This window comes from Puntigrus tetrazona, chromosome 5 (genome assembly GCF_018831695.1).
Source record: "Puntigrus tetrazona isolate hp1 chromosome 5, ASM1883169v1, whole genome shotgun sequence".
Taxonomy (NCBI): domain Eukaryota; kingdom Metazoa; phylum Chordata; class Actinopteri; order Cypriniformes; family Cyprinidae; genus Puntigrus; species Puntigrus tetrazona.
In genome coordinates this window covers 20,814,754-20,834,861 of record NC_056703.1, presented here as the reverse complement: position 1 = coordinate 20,834,861, position 20,108 = coordinate 20,814,754, and the positions used below count along the sequence as shown (strand labels likewise).

The following is a 20,108-nucleotide window of genomic DNA, read 5'->3' as shown; positions in this document are numbered from 1 at the left end:
TTCTGGAACGAGCTAATACAAACTAATAATTAAACACATAAAAATTAACTACTGAAACAAGCCTTAAAGGAATAATTCACCCAAAAATTCTGTCATCATTTTTTCACCCTCAAGTAGTTCCAAATCTGCATGAATTTCTTTGTTCTCCCGAACACAAAAGTGTGTATCCAGGCTGTTTTGGTTCACCATTGACTTCCATAGTATTTTTTTTCTGTCTGTGGAAGTCAGTTGTGACCCAAAACAGTCTGGTTACAAACGTTCTTCAAAATATCAGGTTTGGAACTACTCCAGGTTGAGTAAATTAACAGAAATGTCATTTTTGGGTGAACAATTCCTTTAAAGACACTCAAAACATCAACTTTTTTCCTTTAGTTTGACCTCCTGCGATGGATCTTATTTATTATGATATTAGATATATTATATATATTAATACATTTTAAGCATAACATTAAGAAATGTGCATTGTGCAATAAATAAATGCTCCAAATAAAGTTTAATTAGAATTTTATATCAGTAAGTCTTAAGTGATGTGTCAATAAATATGCTAATAGGTTTGAAGTCTACTTATAAATGAAGATTTATAGGCTTATAGAACATACTGTGTATATTCTTTAGATAACATTTATTTAACAGTTAGCTTGCCATTTAGTGTGATTTAGTTTGATGAGACTATGTTTATTTCTATGAAGTCTACATAAGAATGTTTTAATGGGGGTTTAAAGTCCTTAATATATGATTTTCTAGAAATAAACATTAAATAAACATAAAAATGAATAAACATTAAAAAAACACAAGATTTATTTTTTAAACTGCACCAGACTGGTTTTCACATTTAAACCAAATGTTGTGGAAAAAATAATCCTAAATATGTGATCTGCCAAATATTTTATCATATTATTATTGTCAACATCTTTATATATATATATATATATATATATATATATATATATATATATATATATATATATATATATATATATTATAATTTTATTAGTTTTTTTGTTTTATTTGTTTTTAAGAATACGGAGAAGAAGAAATATCTAGACTCAGCCTTGTCTCCTAGTTCTTTTCACCTGTCTAAGTAATGGCCGGTGAGGGCAGGGAACCACTCTATTGTAATAGAGTCATGGTCCTGCGCTGTTACTCGAGGAGGTAGAGGAACAGGGGCTGGTTTACTGCCAGGTCTCCAAGACTGGTAGATCAGATCCAGGTAACAGTGCATCCGGGCCACCTGGTTCAGCGTGAAGGAATCTGTGCAGTCATCATCTGTATGGGAACAAACCGAACAAAGAAATCTCAGACGTTACACTCATTTGAAATTTCTTTCACAGATTTCCTGTCCAAATCAGCACAGAAAATGCTACAAGAGTCTGCAGAAGTCTTCTACTCAGCAGACGTTTGGAGTAGATACTGTATACTGTCTGTCTCACCAGCATAGCTCATGTAATTGTTGAAGGGGGTGTTTGTGAAGTGACGTCTGCCGCAGGTGTCGTTGCCTGGCTCAGGATCTCTGCAGTACTTGTACTTAGGTGTGGGATTTGTATCTACACACAGATCCCCCGTCTCAAGAGACGGCTCGGTCTCTAAGCAGGCATCATTGCAGGACTCCACCTCTGAGATTCCCCTGAAGACATGGTACAGTCCAAGGCTGTGGCCAATCTCATGGATCATGGTGTGAGTGTGGCCAAACGTACCATAAAATAAAGGGTTTAATACAATCCCACCTCAAAAAAGACAGAGAGAGAGCAGGTACTATAAACATTATCCTTTTTGGTACCCGTTCAATGAAAGTTGATATGCTATACTCTTCAAAACTATGCTAAACCATTGTTCGACCTGTATTTTAGTAATGCATTTATGTATTTACCTAAATGTGTCAAAGCTTCTTTATCCCAGGGCCAAGTGCCCACACCAGCCACGTCTTCATCAGATGAGTTAGCAAAGAAGATGTTTAAGTGTGTGGATCCATCCAAATTCAAAACCTCTTTCAGCTCTTTCACGTTCATGTACGCCCTATAAAACAAGAAAGATTTTTTAACACAGGAAATATTCAAAACAGGCTGTTTTCAAAATCATATGTACTATAAACCGGACCTTTCAATTCAGTTCAGTTCAATTCAGTTTTTATGTTTCTGACCATCTAAAATTCACTTATCATGATTATTAAAATGCCAACATTGATCTTTTTAAGCCCATTTACAGTGTTTTTAGTGTACCAGGTTTTCCTTTTCCAGAGTTTCCTTCATCAATTTTCATAGCTTCTCTTAAGCGCCATGGCCCGTGGCGAAGGAAATCGTAGTTGTGAATGTGATGCAAAAAAGTTTTTCTGTTGAGCCAAATGCAAACATGAAGTGGCCAGTATTGGCTGATTGGGTAACCACATCTTGAAAGTCATTTGTTGGGTCACGCAACTTGTGTTTCTGAGTCACTAAAAAAATAACTTGCTCATAAAGATGCGGTCACATTTACCACTGTTAAGCAATTTTTTTGGTGGATGAAATCCAGTCGTTTCAATAGAACTTCAATAGTATACCATCGGGAATTTTGAAACATACTCAAATGAATTGGAATCGATATAAGAGCTTGTGAGTCTGACTTGAATCAGATAGGAATATTGTACATAAATATACATTTTTTACATTTTACTTTCTATACATCTAAGAGTGAATACCCTAGTAAAAATAAATATACTTAAATGTATTTGAAATACACTTATTCCATGCTAAATGTACTACAAATACATTTACATACATATATTAATAAAAATACCCTGCGATTGTACATTTAGTAAACTAAACAGGTAGTTAAAGTCTGCTGCCTGTAACAACTAACTTTGTGCTTAACTCACTTTAATTTTGTTCAATAAAAGAAATACAGAAGTGTTTTCGATTTTGCTAAAGTGGAACTATTTAGTTGGTATTCTTCAGGTAAACTTTGAATATCTTGCTTTTAAAGACCAATATCAAGACCATACGGTCCTCGTCATTTATTGACAATAAAAACACATTTTAGACTTAATATAAAAAAAAGTGTATTAAACGCATTTAGTAGTGGTACCAAAAACAATGTTTAATTATAGTATTTTTATCAGTATAATAACCAGTATAATATTTAAATCAATTCTCAGTAAATATGTTAACAGATCTAAATAAATTTTAAATATATGGCTTTTTCCAAATTTTGAGGTGATTTTTATTAATGAAATACATCAGTCAGGATTGATGGGAATGTACATACGGAAAGTACACAAAAAGCATGTGTGTGTATAAATGTTTGTCAAGAGAAGCAGTGTTTTGTAATTTAACAGCTCTAGTGAGGCTGTCACACAGAGTTTGTATTTGGAAGGAAACCTGAGCCCCGCTCTGCAGCCAGCGCTGAGGTCAGAGGTCGCTGGCCCTGTCTAGTTAGGAATGCATTGTGTCATTTGGATAGTTCCAAACACGGCCCCCTTAAAATGCTTATTATTTCACCTCAAACACACTGGGCATGTTATTCCCATGCAAGCCTTTCCCCTGCAGTGATAACTGTCATGCAAGTCAAACAAAGACAAGCCTCTCTGGAGTGATGAATGCTGGCTTGCTGGAGACATACATTTCCATAAGTACAACAGCATGTAACCATGCATATATTCATATTTGCGCAGACGTATAGTATTTCATATCGCCTCTCCGCTAACCTCTTCTGTCTTTACGGGAGGCCCTGCTTAATTCTCTCAAAACATATCCCTTTTGAAAAATGCTGGAACAAAAATGAACGCAAGCGCTGCTGAGTCCCTAACTCCAGTGCTTTCGAATGTTGTAAACACCCACCTCCACTATTCATTGAGAAAAAAAAAATACAGCCAGGTCTAATTCCTCATCTTAAGAGCAACATCTGTTAGCTAGTTCACCTTGAGAGCAAATCAAACACGGTATCTGTTGTCATGCTGCTAAGCCCTGGGTTAGCTGAGACATTATGAAAATCTATGTATTACTTTGTAGTTGTCCTTGATGTATTAACCTTCTAAGGAAGACGCGGGTTAAGGAGACAGGATGACCGTTTCCTGGTATTTATTTTCTCGTAAGCCTTATACCGTGGCACTACGTCTTGTAAAGTCATCACTCTCTGTCATAAAAGAGAAACACTAGAAGCCTCATGACAGTTCAAAAGAAGTAGAGTATATCTAGTAAACACATTTTTGCATTACACTACTGGACTATCAATCATATACAACTTATTCCTAAAGCTATTGTGCATCTCAACACCAATCAGGTTCACACACTACTTTTTTTTTTTTTCACACAAAAATGAAAGTTGTGTCATTCGCCCCTCAGGTCGTTCCAAAGCCCTAAGACCTTTGTTAATATAGAAATGCTGAATAAAGAATCGTTACTGAATCGTTACTTTGATCTGTTTGTTTTGTTCGCCTTAAAAATATTGTCGATGCTTCATAACATTCAGTTTGAACCACTTATGTCACATGGACTACTTTGTTTTTGGTACCTTTCTGGGTCTTGAATGTGTAAGGACCCTTGCTGTCTATGGGAGGATAAGAAAGCTCTCAGATTAAATCCAAAACATCTTAATTTGTTTCCTGAAGATGAAAGAAGGTCTTGTGGGTTTAGGATGACATGAGGGTCAGTAACTAATCATTTTCATTTTTGCATGAACTATCTCTTTAAGGCTGCATTTATTTGATCGGAAACGCAGTAAAACAGTAATAGTGTAAAATGGTAATACAGTAAAAAATGATGCTGAAGCTGAATATATGAAATGCATTTTTCAACAATGCATTTTGCTTACATATTTTGGAATAAATTACTAGATCTGATTTTTATATATATATATATATATATATATATATATATATATATATATATATATATATATATATATATCACATTTTATTTATCACTACCTATTATACTATTATATATACTATATATATGCTATATGCTATTTTGGAATAAATGAGTAGATCTGAAAAAAATATATATATATCCACATTTTATTGACCCTTCTATCACTACCTTGTGTCTGAAAGCAAAAGACAGAGATGTGATAATGCTTCACAAATATGGAGAAAAAAAAGAAACCATGGCAGAGGGTGTGATGTTCTCTAGGCAGAACATTGATGATTAGTTGTGGTGGTGACGCTACAAGCCAACACAGCTGCCAATGAGATGCAGCACAGCGTGGAAACATCTTGTGTGGTACAGACCTCAAATTACCTGCTTCATTCCACACATATTTAGAAAACAACTCATAACAGAATAGACATTCTTATAAGCAACATTACTGTGAGGGTTTCACTTTTTGACTTATAAGCATGCATCTCACTGGTTTATCTTGACTCAGACTAGTGAGAATCCACCAAAGCAAACCTATATAGTGGAATACTTGAAATTACATCATCTTTTTATTAAAAAAAAGTCAAAAATGGAAAAAGAAACTGTTAGGCAGTATCAAAAGGCGGCAGAGGTTTGCTTGTGAAACCGTGGAAGCCAGCTCAGGGGACAAATCTAAGGAGAACAGATGATATAAGGTTTCCCTCCTAATAATTTCAGGAATTTCATTATTTCCTATGAAAATATTTGGCTGGCTTTTTGGCTGTACAGAAGGGGAAAAAGGGGTCAGAGAGTTTCATGGCGAGATAAATAAGTCAGCTATAGAGTAAGTGCAAAAAGAACTTGTTTTTTAAAACGTAGGCCTCTGCTTTAATAAAAGTTCCACTACTGTAGGTCAAAGCCACCTAATCTGAGTTCAATTAAGTTTAATCCACTGGCTCACTTACAAAAACACAACACGAATCAGATGTGGACGTAGGCCTACTATAAAAACAGCAGGCCAAAGTATGCATCTGTCCAGCCAAAGTATGCAGGCATCAGTGGTCATGTATTGCACAATGCTGCTCAGGATCATTTGAGGCTTTTTTCTCCTGATTCTGCTGAGTAGGGAAGTGGGTGACACTGGCAGTACAACTTCTGAAGCCACGTAATGAATCACTAGGCTCACGTTCGGAGGTGATCGACTTTAAGAATGCCAAAATAGTCTTCCAGGATGTCTTAAAAGAAGCCAGTCCGTACCCAACATTTCCACATGTAGAGTACAGGCTTGTGTCATGGGAAGGCTGTCCATTAAACAAGGCAAGCGCAGACGTCACTGCTGATCAGATCCGCTTGGCTGCACCCAGAGTGCTCCAAGTGGTGTGTTGACGCATTTATATTTAATGCCTATTAAATGCGTGATTATGGCTTCATCCATTTACACCCATGTATTATTCATCTGAATCAGTAAAGACGGCCTTACATCCAGATGTACCGAGTGTGGTTTCGCGTGGAGCTGCTCGGGGCGGGTTGGCATGGCAGTGTTCACCAGTTGGCTGAGAGGGCTATAATTTTCTCAGCCTTTCATGGATCTTTTCATCAGCTCCAAGTACATAAGAGGAGTGATCAATCATCTATACAATTAGCATCATGCACAACCAGGCGTGAAGTTCACAGGCTCGTGGGATAATTTGTAGCTGACCTCTGCAGGAATAATATAATTCGCAGACAGTTACCATAAAAGGGGCTAGAGGAGAGGAGGATGCATTTATGCAAGGTCTATGGAAAACAAGGGCTGTTTGATATATGAAGAAATAAAGCCGAAGTAGATAAAACATGGCAAATACTGTATTGAAATATACAGTAAACAATCACTTTCACTGTAGCCTCTCAGAAAAGATGTACAGCTTTATTATGGATGTCTCTATGTACATCTGAGACTGTTTTCCACAGGAAACACCTGTCCAAAGTCATTAAAAACATTAATTTCTGAACTGTCTGTTCCTCCATGACTTCCAGCTTCTGTCATATGTTATACTGCTCTCTTAGAAATATGGCTAATGTGGAACAAACAAAAGATGTGTTTTTATAATCTCACAATTCTGACTTTTTTCATAGAATTGTGCGATATAAACTATATATAAATATAGCATGCTATAAAATCAGAACTGCAATATATTAATTTGCAACTGTGAGTCAGAATTGGGAGATATAATTGAGTTATAAAGTCAGAACTTTATATTTCAGACTTTATATTTCAGAACTTACAATTGTGGCTTTTTTCCCCAAAATTCGCAAATTGAGAGAGTTTATTTCACATTTATATCATGCAGTTCTTTAGAAATGGCAATTGCAAGCTTATATCTTACAATTAAAAAAAAAAAAGTCTGTGAGATGTAAACTTGCCATTGTGAGAGAAAAAGTAATATTTGAGAGATTACAAAAGTTGCAATTTCCTTTTTTTTTTTTTTCTTCGGCGCCTGAATCTGGCTTCCATAGTTATGTGTATACAAAAATGATTCAATATATTTCTCTGTGTTTTTTTTTTTGGTTGGGGAAAAAAATAGTTGGAAGACATTCTTGCAAAAACTTACTTTCCCCAAAAAACTTTTAATAGAAATAATTTTGTGAAAGCAAAACAAAAAGATATAACTGATATAAAAACACGCTTTGATCATTTTAACAATTGTGGTGTTATGCACTAAACTCTGTAAATCTGTAATTGTGGCAACATGTTTCAAAAATATTATCCTTAAATGATTTGCAAAAAAAATCAGCCCTTTGAGCTATTTCAAATACATAAATCTAGAGATATACAGTATATTGAATATTGAAAGCTGTATCCCCAGGCCTGCATTCATGCTGACTCAACATGAGCTGTGCACCGTCACATCTAATGCGGAGAGCCAGACACACAAACACTAACACTGCAACAAAGCATCAGCACTATGTGGTCTTCATAAACCTGTCCCCTTATTTCAGAAGGCATATATGTTTGAAATACAATTAAAGCTCTGAAACTAGTTAAACTGTAAGCAAGCGTGTCCACTGCTGTTAATGCGGTGGAGTGGAAGTCCCCAATGAAAAGGGCTCTGCGCACAAATGAATCAGCTGGCCTCACAGTGGCATGTTAAAGGACTATTTAATTGCTGCAGTTTAAAAAGAGGAAATCCTTTTGTCCCCTGGGCTTAACTCTTTATCCAAACCTACTTCTGAACATCAGGGGTGTGTGCCTGACGAGGGAGACAGATCTCCATTGCATTTTTAGGTATCTACTTGTATAGACAGGTGGTTTCTCAGGCTTCCAGAAGAATAGAAAAAGGTGCTAAGAGTGTGCTTTTCCTTGATAAGATAACCGGCTATTAGCCTGCTTAGTTTACAAGGCGAGTGGCTTAGATTATGCTGCAGAGTGAAGTCTCAAACAGGGCTAATAGAAACACTCTTATTATTAGAGTTGGATCTCCTCTTCAAGGATAAAGCAGGAGAGCAAAGCGGGAGCAACATACCTTTCTGAGACTATTCTGAGACAAACAAGTATGCACTCGAGACACGCTGTTAGGAAAGCAGTGCGTTTTCTTTTCTTCCTGTGACCTTTGAATCCTCAGCGATCAGCCAAAGCACTGCACCTAAGCTAAATACTGCAATTCAGTTGAATTTATTCCTGAAATTCATGTCAATTCAGGTAGAGACGACTATGTTTATATAAAATCTGCATAATGTCTGAACCGAAACCGATTAACGAAGCGATGATGTCACTCTCTTTTTGACACTGAGAGCTCGCCTGAAGTGCTTGAAAAAGAGCCAGATGTACGGGTCTTGACTCATGCAATTATACAGGCTTGACTCATTTTTATACTGTCTCGCTCTGCCGTCGTTTCTCTCACCAGCTCTGCAGGCTTGGGGTGACCCAAAAGTATCATTTAAATGCACCAGCTTAAAGTGCATATAGAAAATGTGATGTCTAAGTCGGCGGTCCGCAGCGAAAAATAAATGTGATAAAATGTATTTCAAATACATGCTAAGTATGCTGATTTACATTTCACAGTTTCACGTGCCCAAATATGACACTATATGGTTGCTTGTAGTGCTGTCAAAAGATTAATAGTGATTCATATCCAAAATAAAGTTTCTGTTTGTGGTGAATTTGTTTTTGCCCAAGAGTTTCTGTTTGTTCTTGAATATAAATATATATTAGTCTTGTCAAATTATCAATCGCGATGAACTGCATCCGAAATAAACTTTTTGTTTACATACTGTATGTGCATGTATTGTATTATTATTATTATATATATATATATATATATATATATATATATATATATATATATATATATATATATATATATATATATATATATAAAGACACACACATTGCATGTATTTTCATGTATTCATATAAATGATATTATGCATAAACATGTTTAATTTCTATATATACACATGTACATAATTTCAAAATGTATAGCCTACTGTTTGTATGTGTATCCATGCACAGTACACACACATTATATATGTAAACACAAACATTTATTTTGGATGTGATTAATTGCAATTCATCGTTTAACAGCACTAGTTGCTTTACATGCCTTCCCGACATTTGGTGTTTTTAGCCAATCAAGTTCTGCCTTCAGACTAAAGGTCTGGCAATACATGACTAAGTTAGAACTAACACCGCGTTATAATAACAACGTATATTTGTGCTAATTGCTTTAAGATAAAGGTGAGTGATTTATTATTAGCTAAAACCCAATTTAATATAAAAATACAGATATGAAAAACAGGTTAACAAAACCCAGATGTTTGGTTGAAAATTGCAGATTTTAAAGTTGACTGCAACATCTGCATGAGTCTTGGGCAAAAACAAATTCACCACAGCATTTGATTTCATTGTTCTGTTCTTGCACAACTCTTTGTTCATGCATTCTTGTACAATCAAAAAGGAATGTCAAATCACTTCGTTATGCAGCCTTCGGCAAAGCTCTCCAGACATACCATAATCAAATCAAAACAAGCAACAAGCTGGAGTGCTCTCCACTTGACCACACGCTCTAGTCTCATCTCACACACGAACACACACAAACGTCAATAGGACAATCTGCAATTATGGCAACTAAAAAACAAATACAGTGAACTAAGGATCTGTAACCACAGACGGACAGGAAGCAGTATGATTGTGCAATTTTGCAAGCAGTACCACAATGAGGTTACAAACCTGGAACCAATATTTTAATTTATAGAACCTCTCAAAGGTAAGTGATGCCTTTTATATATAATTTGTTCAGATTTACAGACATTAAATATGCAATCATTCAACCATATTCAGTTTCCTGAGAATAAAACCTTCATCTTGGACCTTGACATGTCTCTTTTTTTTGTATCTGGCGCAGATCCCGTGTAGTCCCTAAATACCCTTGTTTGTTCTGATTAAATACACTAAACTGCATTAAACGCTAATCAAGAAGCATGCTGCAGACATACAGTGGGTTTCGAAAGTCCACCTGTGAAGATGCTTTAAATAATACAGTTTTTTAAAATTACGAATACATTATAAACACAGCAATTAAAGTGATATGTTGTATTGGGAAAATTAACATGAATTTCGTAATCGTTTGAATGGATGCTTGTTTCTGCTTGTTTAAGGTAATTGTGAAAATTTATGATTTTTCAGCAATTTTGATGTAAATTATGAGAACACTGCAAATTTCAATGGTACAGTTACCTGAAAAAAATAAAAAATTTACTGTACGGTCTCAAAATAATGTGCTTAAGGTTGCTCAATATATCCAAGTATAGATTTTTCTTGAGTTTATATCTTGCTTTGAATTAAGTTTATATGCCGCAATTTGTTTTTTTCCTGTATTTGAAATAAAAACAAATCGAATCTATTTCAACTTTTATCTTACAATTCTCTCTTGTATTTCTCCGAATTGCAAAGTTTACGTCTCACAATTCGGACTTTGTGAAAATTGCTAGAAAAGAAGTCTGAATTGTGAGATAAGATGTTGCGGTTATTTTATTGTATTTTTTTATCCTGTGGCAGAAACATGCAGCACTTAACCTGTGTCGAACCTGATCATATTCTCCAGTACTGAGTCATATCATGACTCAATACTGGAGTATGAATCCAAAGTAAATAAAGCAACACAGTTTATTAAAGAAAGCAACAGAAAGTAATTCAAAATGTACACCAAGCTATGAAACAGTGCCTAGCACAAACAATAACGAAAAACTGAGAAGTGAACCCAGAGGAACTTAAAGATAGAGATAAACTAAAAGGTGAACAGCTGTGCTGATTAATGAATGACTATGATACTGATGAGTGGCAGGAAACTAGAACAAAGAAGCAGGAAGGCGATGTGAAACAACCTAAAAATCCATGATAGCAAAACTAGAAAAACATGATTGAATTTTATACGTGACCAAAAGAAAAAATCATAAATATTATATATTGTATATAAGAAGTATAATTTTTTCCCCCACAAAATTTTTTAACTATTTCCAGATTTGAATGATATTTTTTATTAAATATTGTCAGTGTAACCTCAGACTTTTGAACCCCTCTGTATGTCACAAAACTTGCAGAGTGTATATGGCCACAGGAACTGCTGCTGAGAAAGGAGAAGAGTGGAAAAGAGATCTTTGGTTTGTCCCACCATCCAGAGAACAAACACAGAGCTTTACCCCAACAGTATCCAGTGCCCCCACAACCTCAACATATTTCTGGAAGGTTCTTTTTCCTGAGCAGGACTCCCAGAAGAGTCTCTAATGCTGTAAGTAATAGTGTTGGAGATTCTGCTCTAAGCTGTGATTGGCTCCTCTGTTTGTCCAGGGGGACATAGTTTCCATTCCCACTTACTCTCTATCAAATCACTTTTATAAGCTTACAAAAAAGGAGAACTATGTCTAGAATCTCCTCAGTCTTCACATCTGGTCACCACGAGAGTAGTTCATTTCACCCACAGAGTAAAACGTGATTGGTTGCCGAGCTCTGATTCGGTGCCAAAACGGACTCCGGGGACACATGAAACACATAAGAACAGGCCTGAAACTCACTAGTACAGACACACCAAACGGTGCACACCAAACCATGTGGCCGAGACTCATCCTTCACCGTGTTTTATTGTCCTTCAAACTGCATCCATCCCTGTATACCTTAATTCATGCTCCGGTTCAGCAGTTAAGATGTATTCAGGACGTCCCGTCATAATACATTAATGGAACAGAATTAAAACAGCTGAAAGCTTCACACATAGGAATGAAAATTATAGCGCCCTAGAGTTCGTGTCTGGTACGTCCAAAATCTTTAAACAGCTATGAACTTCTAACCTTGAGCTTCAAAAGAAGAAGAAAAAACTATTGTACAAGAGAAGCAAGAGAATATAGAAATAAAGAAAGGTTTATCTTTGGATCAGGTTGGATAATTCATGTTGAATGCATATGGTTTTGGTTTTGACTAAAAATGTCATGTGATGGAACCTGCAACATATTTTTTATATTCATCTTTAAGACGTAAACATTTCAAATAAACTGCTCCTGAACTAATGAATCAGTTTTCAACTTTCTGTACATGATTGAATAGGTCTGAAATAACACATGAGATTTACCTGTGGGGCGATGCAGGGTTAAAGCAGGTCTTGGTGACATCAGTGATGTTGATGTTGCAGCAGTCCCCATGATCGTAATAGAAATTGTCCCAGTTACACTCTGGGTCGCAAACGCCGTTCCCCTGCTTGTATTCAGGGCAGCGTGCGCTCTGCCTCTTACAGTACCCAGCATCAAAGCCAGTAAGAGTGTGGTTACATTCTGGATCGCACTCTTCATCGCCCACTTTGCTGATATCACAGTTGGCCAGTATCAGGCGGTTCCGTAAGGACGAGTTGTAGACGTTGTGAACGGTGCGCTCCCAAGAAATGTTGTAGACCCGGAAAGCGTTGTTCAAGTGCTGGTGCTGAAGGTTGATCTGGTGGTCTGTAATCGTCGGCCACCGTCCGTCATCGTCGTAAACATTTATCACTCGGTAGCGCACCGTCTTGGGTTTGCGGAAGCTCCAGAGCTGGTAGTAGTTTGTAATCACCTCCACATTGTCACACACAGTCTGTCCGCAAGGTGGAGGTTTCAGCGCAGCGTCACTGAGGACAGCCGCCAGGCTCCGGTCTGAGTCCTCCAGTCGGGGGAAACTGCCATCTTTCACCGTCAGCCACCGCCTTGACATGTTCTCGAAGTTCTCGTGGATGACCAGCTGAGAGAGATCACCAAACTGACCCAAACTGTGAGCCATGTATCTAATGATCTCTCGCTGGCTCAGAGCCCGATGCCACAAGCTCAAGTGTTCCATCGTTCCCCTGAAGTTGTGGTTTAAAGCATTGCCACCGATCATTAGCACTTTGCATTTCTTGGTAAGGGGGCTAAAAATCTCACCCGATTGGTCTCGACTTACAGCGACCTGCGCTCCGTTTATATACAGCTTCATGAAGAGACCGTTGTAGGTGACTGCCACGTGCGACCATTGACTGGGAGCGTAGGGTACATTTGAGGTGATTGTGGTGAGCTTGTGGGCTCGGTCTGTCTTGAGGGAGAAGAAGAAGCGTGGGTCACGGTTGGCTTGGTCACTGACTGCTTTGATGCCAAATAACCATCCTCTATCACTTGATGCGTAGAAGCATTTGTCATAGAGACCTGAGGGAAGATGACAGGTATTAGATACAAGAACAAGCAGAGAAATATGTACAGTGCCATCCAAATAACCCACAATTTGAGTGAAAATGAAAAAAAAAAAAAAGATTTTAAGATTTTACAGTATCTGATGTTAGTGTTACTTTTCAGCATTTCACGAGTTCACCCTTACATATAATCTGATTAAGCAAATATTAAGCATATTTTGGCGTGCCATCCTGGGGGTACAACCAGAATGTAGCCCAAACCCATAGAACCAAGCATAGGATGAAAAATAGAGGGGTGAGGAGTTGGGGTGGAAGAGGGATTGCAAGAAAACTGTCATAGTAGAGGGGTAAGTCAGCTGTGACTATTTTTACACACAGCTAGTTAGGATGATCAGCTAAACGAGCTATACCTGGGACTAATTGACAGATTATCTGATCGTGCTACTCCCGAACCTTGTTAATAAAACATCATGTTGGTGCATCAGGATCCAGTTGAAACAAGAACATGTGACTAATTAGTGACAAAAACTGTGCAGAATTTTTTATATTTCTTATTAATTTTCATTGCTACTTCATACTTTGAAATCTTAAAACTTTGTTTGCTTTTTAAAAGTTTGTGGCCAGTAAGACTTTTTTAAAATAAATTGTATTTTTTTTAAAGATGTCTCTTATGCTCACAAAGGCTGCGCTATTTAAACACAGTAAAAACAGCAAAGAAATATTGTATAAAATATAGAGAAAAAAAATCATCATATTGAAAACAACTGCTTAATATTGTTTTGTGAAAATACATGTGATGCATTTTAGGGTTTTGATGAGTAATAATTCATCTTTCCTGTCACTTTTGATTAATTTAAAGCATCCTCGCAAGTATCAAAAGTATCAAATGAAAACCATTGTACATGATTATTTTTTCAAATGTTTTTTTTTTTTTTACATTTTGTTTACTTTACCTGTTCAGTAAATCAGACTTTGCATTGCAGATTTTCATTGTATTCTTTTAGACCTCCGTTTAATAAATGCTGATTTACCCAGAAGTATAATGAAAGGTGCACAGTAGTAGTTCAGCTAACTGACTGACGCAACACCACAGACGTAAGTTACCGCAGCCTGATGCAGAGAGTGACGAAAAACTGTATGTGTTTGTCCAGAAAAATGGGGAATACAACGTGGTTCCCATGATCAAATCACTGCAACAGTCCAGTCCAAGGACTACAGGCCCACGAAAAAGCATCTGCTAGCAATCAGGCCCAGACAGTGTGGTCTTGTATCAACAGAGCAAAGGTTACTTGAATTTTCAGTCTATTTTCTTGAAATGTGCCTCAGCAGTAGGGATGTTTGAAATCAAAAATGGTCCTTTTTCGGCACAGTCCGTATTATGATAGGGGCTCTAAAACCCTTTCTTCCTGTTTCGTTTGGAAAGCATGCGCTGAGCTACAGAAGGAAACGTATTCTAACATTTAATGGGTACACGTCCTTCATAATCGAGTGCGTAAATGCGGATTTCATAGGAGTCACAGTATTACAATACTGCAGAAATCAGATAGAGGACATGTGCTAAATTTCATTTAAATTTAATCAAACAAGTCCTACAAATCTACACAAGCAGCGCTGCTTAATCCAACGAGTTGCTGAGCAATGAAACCTGAAGTCGAAGACAGAAAGTGAGGATCGGCGCCCCTCATGAGGAAATTTCTCTCTCCCACAGCGGAGAGAAGTGTGTTTGTTAGAGGTAATTGGTGAAACTCAGGGTGAATAAGCAGTAAAGCGTTACCGGGGTAGCAGAGGAAAATATTACTATGCTAGATTACTACTTACACTATGCAACATAACTCCAAATTCACACATGCCTCCGCAACAGGGGCCGAACTGCTCCAATCCATTCACTGAAGCTGAATGCACGAGGATCTTTTGACCGCTAGGACTGACCACTTTAAAGAGATCATTCATTCGGGAGCGCCTTACTAAAGAGCAGACAGGAGCATGTACTTCCCTCTCACTTCTAGGCTGCCAGCAGAACCACTGCCAGCATCTATAAAAATAAATTGTGCCATAAAACTGAGGAAATTACAATCTGTGAAATCCTGGAATGAGACCACTAAGTGGGAAATAACAAACAGGTACATTTCTTGCCAGCACCGAACTTTAGACATGCAAGGGGCTCAGTGAAGGGAAAGGGATGGGGTTCAATGAATGATGGATGCGCTAGAAAATGCTAATTTTCTACTGATCGCAACTGAGATTTCATTAAAACCATCAGTGCATAATAAATACCGTACACAGCTTTAACTGAGACAATGCATTAAATACTAATGTATGATCAGCAGCGTAGGGAAAAAGTCTCGCAAACCAAATACAAATGCTGCTTGCTTTGCAAATTAACTTGCTTTATGAAATCATTCCAGTCATTAAATTAAGTACATGCTGAAGGTAAAATGTAATTTTGGAAATGAATGCAGCTGGCTCCTCGCGCCGAATATGGCGTTCCTTCCAATCATTTTCTATATTTTAAGAAAGCATCCATTTTGAGTTCATTCAATCTCAGTATCCAGCACCATGGACAGTGCACTACAAAGTGAACATTACGAAATGAAAGACAAGTGCAGCAGATGTTTGGAAAAATTAATATACACTTGTAGTGTCTATACTTTCATCAAAACATCTATAAGGATATACAGAATTTTAACTCATTTTGATTCATTTTATGTTAGATACGGGTCAATATATACTATTAAAGTGCAAACATATATATGATTATTAATTATATTTCCTCTCACACAGTATCATTAAGAAAAAATGGTATTTATCGGTACAAAAGGGTAACGCTTTACTATAAGGTTCCACTTGCTAACATTAGCTAACCAAACTACCAAAGAATAAATCGATTTCTAAAACATTTATTAATTGTAGTTAATGTTAGCATTTCCCTATTAAAATTATAGGTTGCATACGTTAATATTATTATATGGGCCTCTACAATATACAATTTATATCGTATAGACATATATTTTCAATTTATATCTAGTATGCGTTTATTGTTATATTTTTGTTAGTCTATTTCTATTAACATATTTATTAACACCTTTGAAAATAACTCGCATCTTTATAAACCTCTCGCAAAGTATCGTTTACCACTGGAGAACCAGGGCATGTCTGGTAACAACCAAACATAAATCATCCTGCTTAGTAACATGATAATTGAATATTTAAATTTTTATTGCCATCATTACAAACCTCTAAGTGGTGCTATTGACAGTTTTACGAGGTGCTTATTAAGTTATTGTAATGTGCTATAAAATATCCCATCCCAGTGTGTGCAACACAGAGACCTCAGTGACAACGATAAAGCAAAATGTACAAATGTACTTTTAAAAATCAGACTGCGTTCAGCCTCGGATGAACAGTTGCCGCCTTACGTCAGCAGACATACTGTAAAAGCTCTAGTAAAAATGTCATGTGTCTGAAAACAGTTTCAGCGCCTCTCTCTGTGCTCTTGCGTCTGAGGATCTGACTGACTGAAAGCGGGAGCTCGTTCCATGATGTTTTGTGGCAAGGACTGTAATATCTTTACAAGAGCAAGCAATAACAAAACCACTTGAAGAAAGGATGGACAAGGCTCTAATTTTATAGCTTCCTCCATCTGCACTGACACTCAAAGCATTTCCTATGTATCTTACACCTTAAAAACCCTGATTCCGAAACAGCGCATATTTGCGTGTGGGCTAAAACCCGACGGCAGATATATGAGTGCCACAACTCAGACGGACCGCAAACATTTAATGCTTTGTTTAAAAGGAAATTTGCTGAACAACACTATTAGATGCGCAGTTGGAGAAGCTATATAAACTCTGCCAGCGCCCCCTCGTTGCTTCTTAACGTTACTGTGACTAAGGAGATCATTCTGAGGACAGAGGAGTGGACTAATTTTAGATGACTCACTGACAAGATGTATTCAATCAATCCATTATCATGCAGCTCTCTGGAGATATAAAGCTTATTTAAAGACGTCGTACCCAACTGTAAATAATTACATTAATTCGCAATGTCCCGAGTCTACCATTTGCAATTTTAATCATGCATCTTGAAATCTATCACTGAATTGTATGCGCATGACCCCCTAATTATTTTATCATTTAGACGCATTTGTTTACCTAGTAATATTTTAACTTGGATATAAAGTGGACATTTTACATTTAATATATCTAAGACTAACATTTTAGAAAATCAGAACTAAGCTTGTGGCTTGGAGTTTGGTAACTGGCTGCAGCTATCAAAACTATCCTTTTACATGTATTTTCGGAAACTACACGTGGGTTCGCGTTTTATTTAGCCTTACGAGTGACCCCGAGCATTTTAGAGAGATAATAAAAAAATGATTTGATTTGTATATCATTACAGTGCGTTTTCGTTTATGTTCGCACAAAACTGCGTGCTATAGGGGTTCACGGGGTGCACGCAGGATTCATAAACCGACTCCACGGGTATTACGCTCTCTGTTGGCTGGAAAAGGGATGGGGGGGGGATCACATACATTTGTTTGAAGAAAAAAAAAAGAAAAGAGAACACAACCGAGCAACTAACACGCCCACCTATGCTACTCCATCCCCATAAGAATAATGCGTAATGTGCGTAAGTCCGAATTTTTCAAAGAAAAGAAAAAAAAAACCCTACGGATTTTGTTATTCGAGCGTAAACTACAACGCTGCGTACTTTCAAAGCGCATTTTAATATCTAATTTAATTATAAACAGGCATACGCGAAGACCGAAGAAAAACAAGCACCCGCTGTATCGTATAGGGTGTATATGTAGTGGGCTTTTTAGCGCGGAGCTGAGCGAGGAACGCTGTAGCCTATGCATCAAAGGGATGACGTATTTGTTTAAGCGATTTCTGACACGGACACTTAATCATACAGCATCACGCAGACAGATCTACAGATTGCGCCGCTATCGTGTTTTCCTGCCCCTTGCGCGCGCTTTAAAACGCGGTTTCAAACGTGAAACAAATATATGATCGCAAAAAAATAAAATAAAAAAAAAGTCAAACACAAACAAATAAACAAATCAAATCCTTTAAACGCCAGCGCACCGACTCCGCATCACCTCCGCGAGCCGATCAAAGGTAAACTGCCGGAAAGGCGGTTTAAGTCGGCAGTGTTAAAACTACAAGATGCTACCAAAAGTTGGGTGGCGATAACCTGCCCAACCGCATGCGAAACCCGAGAGAGAGAGTTTTTGCTGGTAAACAACAAGAGCGAAGGCGCATCTCTTAGAGAGATGGGTTATTCGTTAACTATTCTCAGTACGCGCTCGCGTTAGCTCCTAAATAGCGAAAGTGATGTAAAGAAGTGCCAGTGGCAAGTGTTTATGCAACTATTCGCACACTGGAGGTGATTTATGAAGCGCGGGCATGCTGCAGTTACACTATGAAATGATTTCTTCGGTGAATATAATGCAAGTCATAATTAAGCAAATCAAACCTCCGATAACAGCTGGAGAGCGCTGCCCACCCTCGGGTTTTATCCACATTTCCAGGGTGAAATTACCCCTTGGCACCTCTGCATTGGGTTTCAGACGCAGTTGGTCTCCTCGACCGGTAAAGTAAACAGCCCTCCGCCGACCTGGGCTGCTTTCCCCCGCCTGTGACAGGCGAGGGGAGCGCCGATCTATCCCGGGAAGTGAGCGTTTGCCCCGAGGCAGGCGTGTGGCACAAGGTCCTGGGAAGGTACTTCTGGCTTCCCTGATGCGTACCAAGTCTCTTTTAGACCTTACAATTCGCCGTGGAGTCCCACACTCAGATCCCAAGCACACGATAAAAAGCAAAAGGCATAGGAGCCAAGTGCAAATGGGCAAAAGTTTCATTTTCAAGTGGAGAGAAGAGATTTTTGTCAATGGATAGGGGATTTGATGATTTCGAAATACTAAATAGCGCTCGTCTTTGGAGATCTCTCCCGGTCTTTTGCTTTTACAAAAGCCTGTCAAGACGCGTATTCAACACCAACCAAGACGGCAATGCTGTCTTATTTTTTCCTTTATAATGTTAAGCCACGACCCCCTTTCCTTGCCCCTTTCAAAGACACTTCAACACAGATTGAGGGGGGAAAGGAATATGTTAATTCACCCAAGTGCTCCACCTTCTCAATTGAATGGATCCCATTAAACTGCAGGGATGACTGAGTAATCAATCAGTGTGGAGAGGTCAAAATAATTTCCCTTTCACTTTTTCTTCATCCGCATTTCAAATAAACTTGGCAAAAAAAAAAAAAAAAAAAGAAAGAAAAAAAAGCGTTGCTCAGACACACGCATGCACAACTCTGGGCGTACATGGACGCGAGCGTTTGAAGGGGGTCAGCGGCGAGACCGGCGTGCGTTTCTATTCTCACGAGGGCTTCGCGTGGCCACGTTAAAGTTGAAAAAAAAAAAAAAAAAAACACGTCACATCTCCGGGCTCAATCGAACAGTCCGATCGGAAAGAAACAGGCAGGATTTGTCAAATGCTACATGTTTCGGGCAACTCTCGCTCGTTACGTCACATTGTTTTTATCTGGAAGGAAGCGCACAGAGCGAACAGCCAGCTTCATTCTGACAGGACTCGCAGGTAACCTGCTTGCTGTTTTGTTTCTCAGCGCGCGCCTGAACCGGGAC

General features: G+C 37.9%; 1 protein-coding gene across 1 annotated transcript in view; it reads right to left on the bottom strand.

Annotated features, from left to right (window-relative positions):
- Positions 1-19,441, bottom strand: part of pappab (pregnancy-associated plasma protein A, pappalysin 1b) — a 72,851-nt gene extending 53,410 nt beyond the window's left edge. The window contains exons 1-5 of the mRNA XM_043238202.1: positions 18,944-19,441; positions 12,410-13,481; positions 1,868-2,013; positions 1,431-1,724; positions 1,074-1,266 (exon numbers count right to left, since the gene is read on the bottom strand). Of these exons, the coding sequence (XP_043094137.1) occupies positions 1,074-1,266; positions 1,431-1,724; positions 1,868-2,013; positions 12,410-13,481; positions 18,944-19,325 (2,087 nt within the window). The 5' untranslated portion in view covers positions 19,326-19,441. The remainder of the gene's footprint in view (positions 1-1,073; positions 1,267-1,430; positions 1,725-1,867; positions 2,014-12,409; positions 13,482-18,943) is intronic.
- Positions 19,442-20,108: the final 667 nt, after the last annotated feature.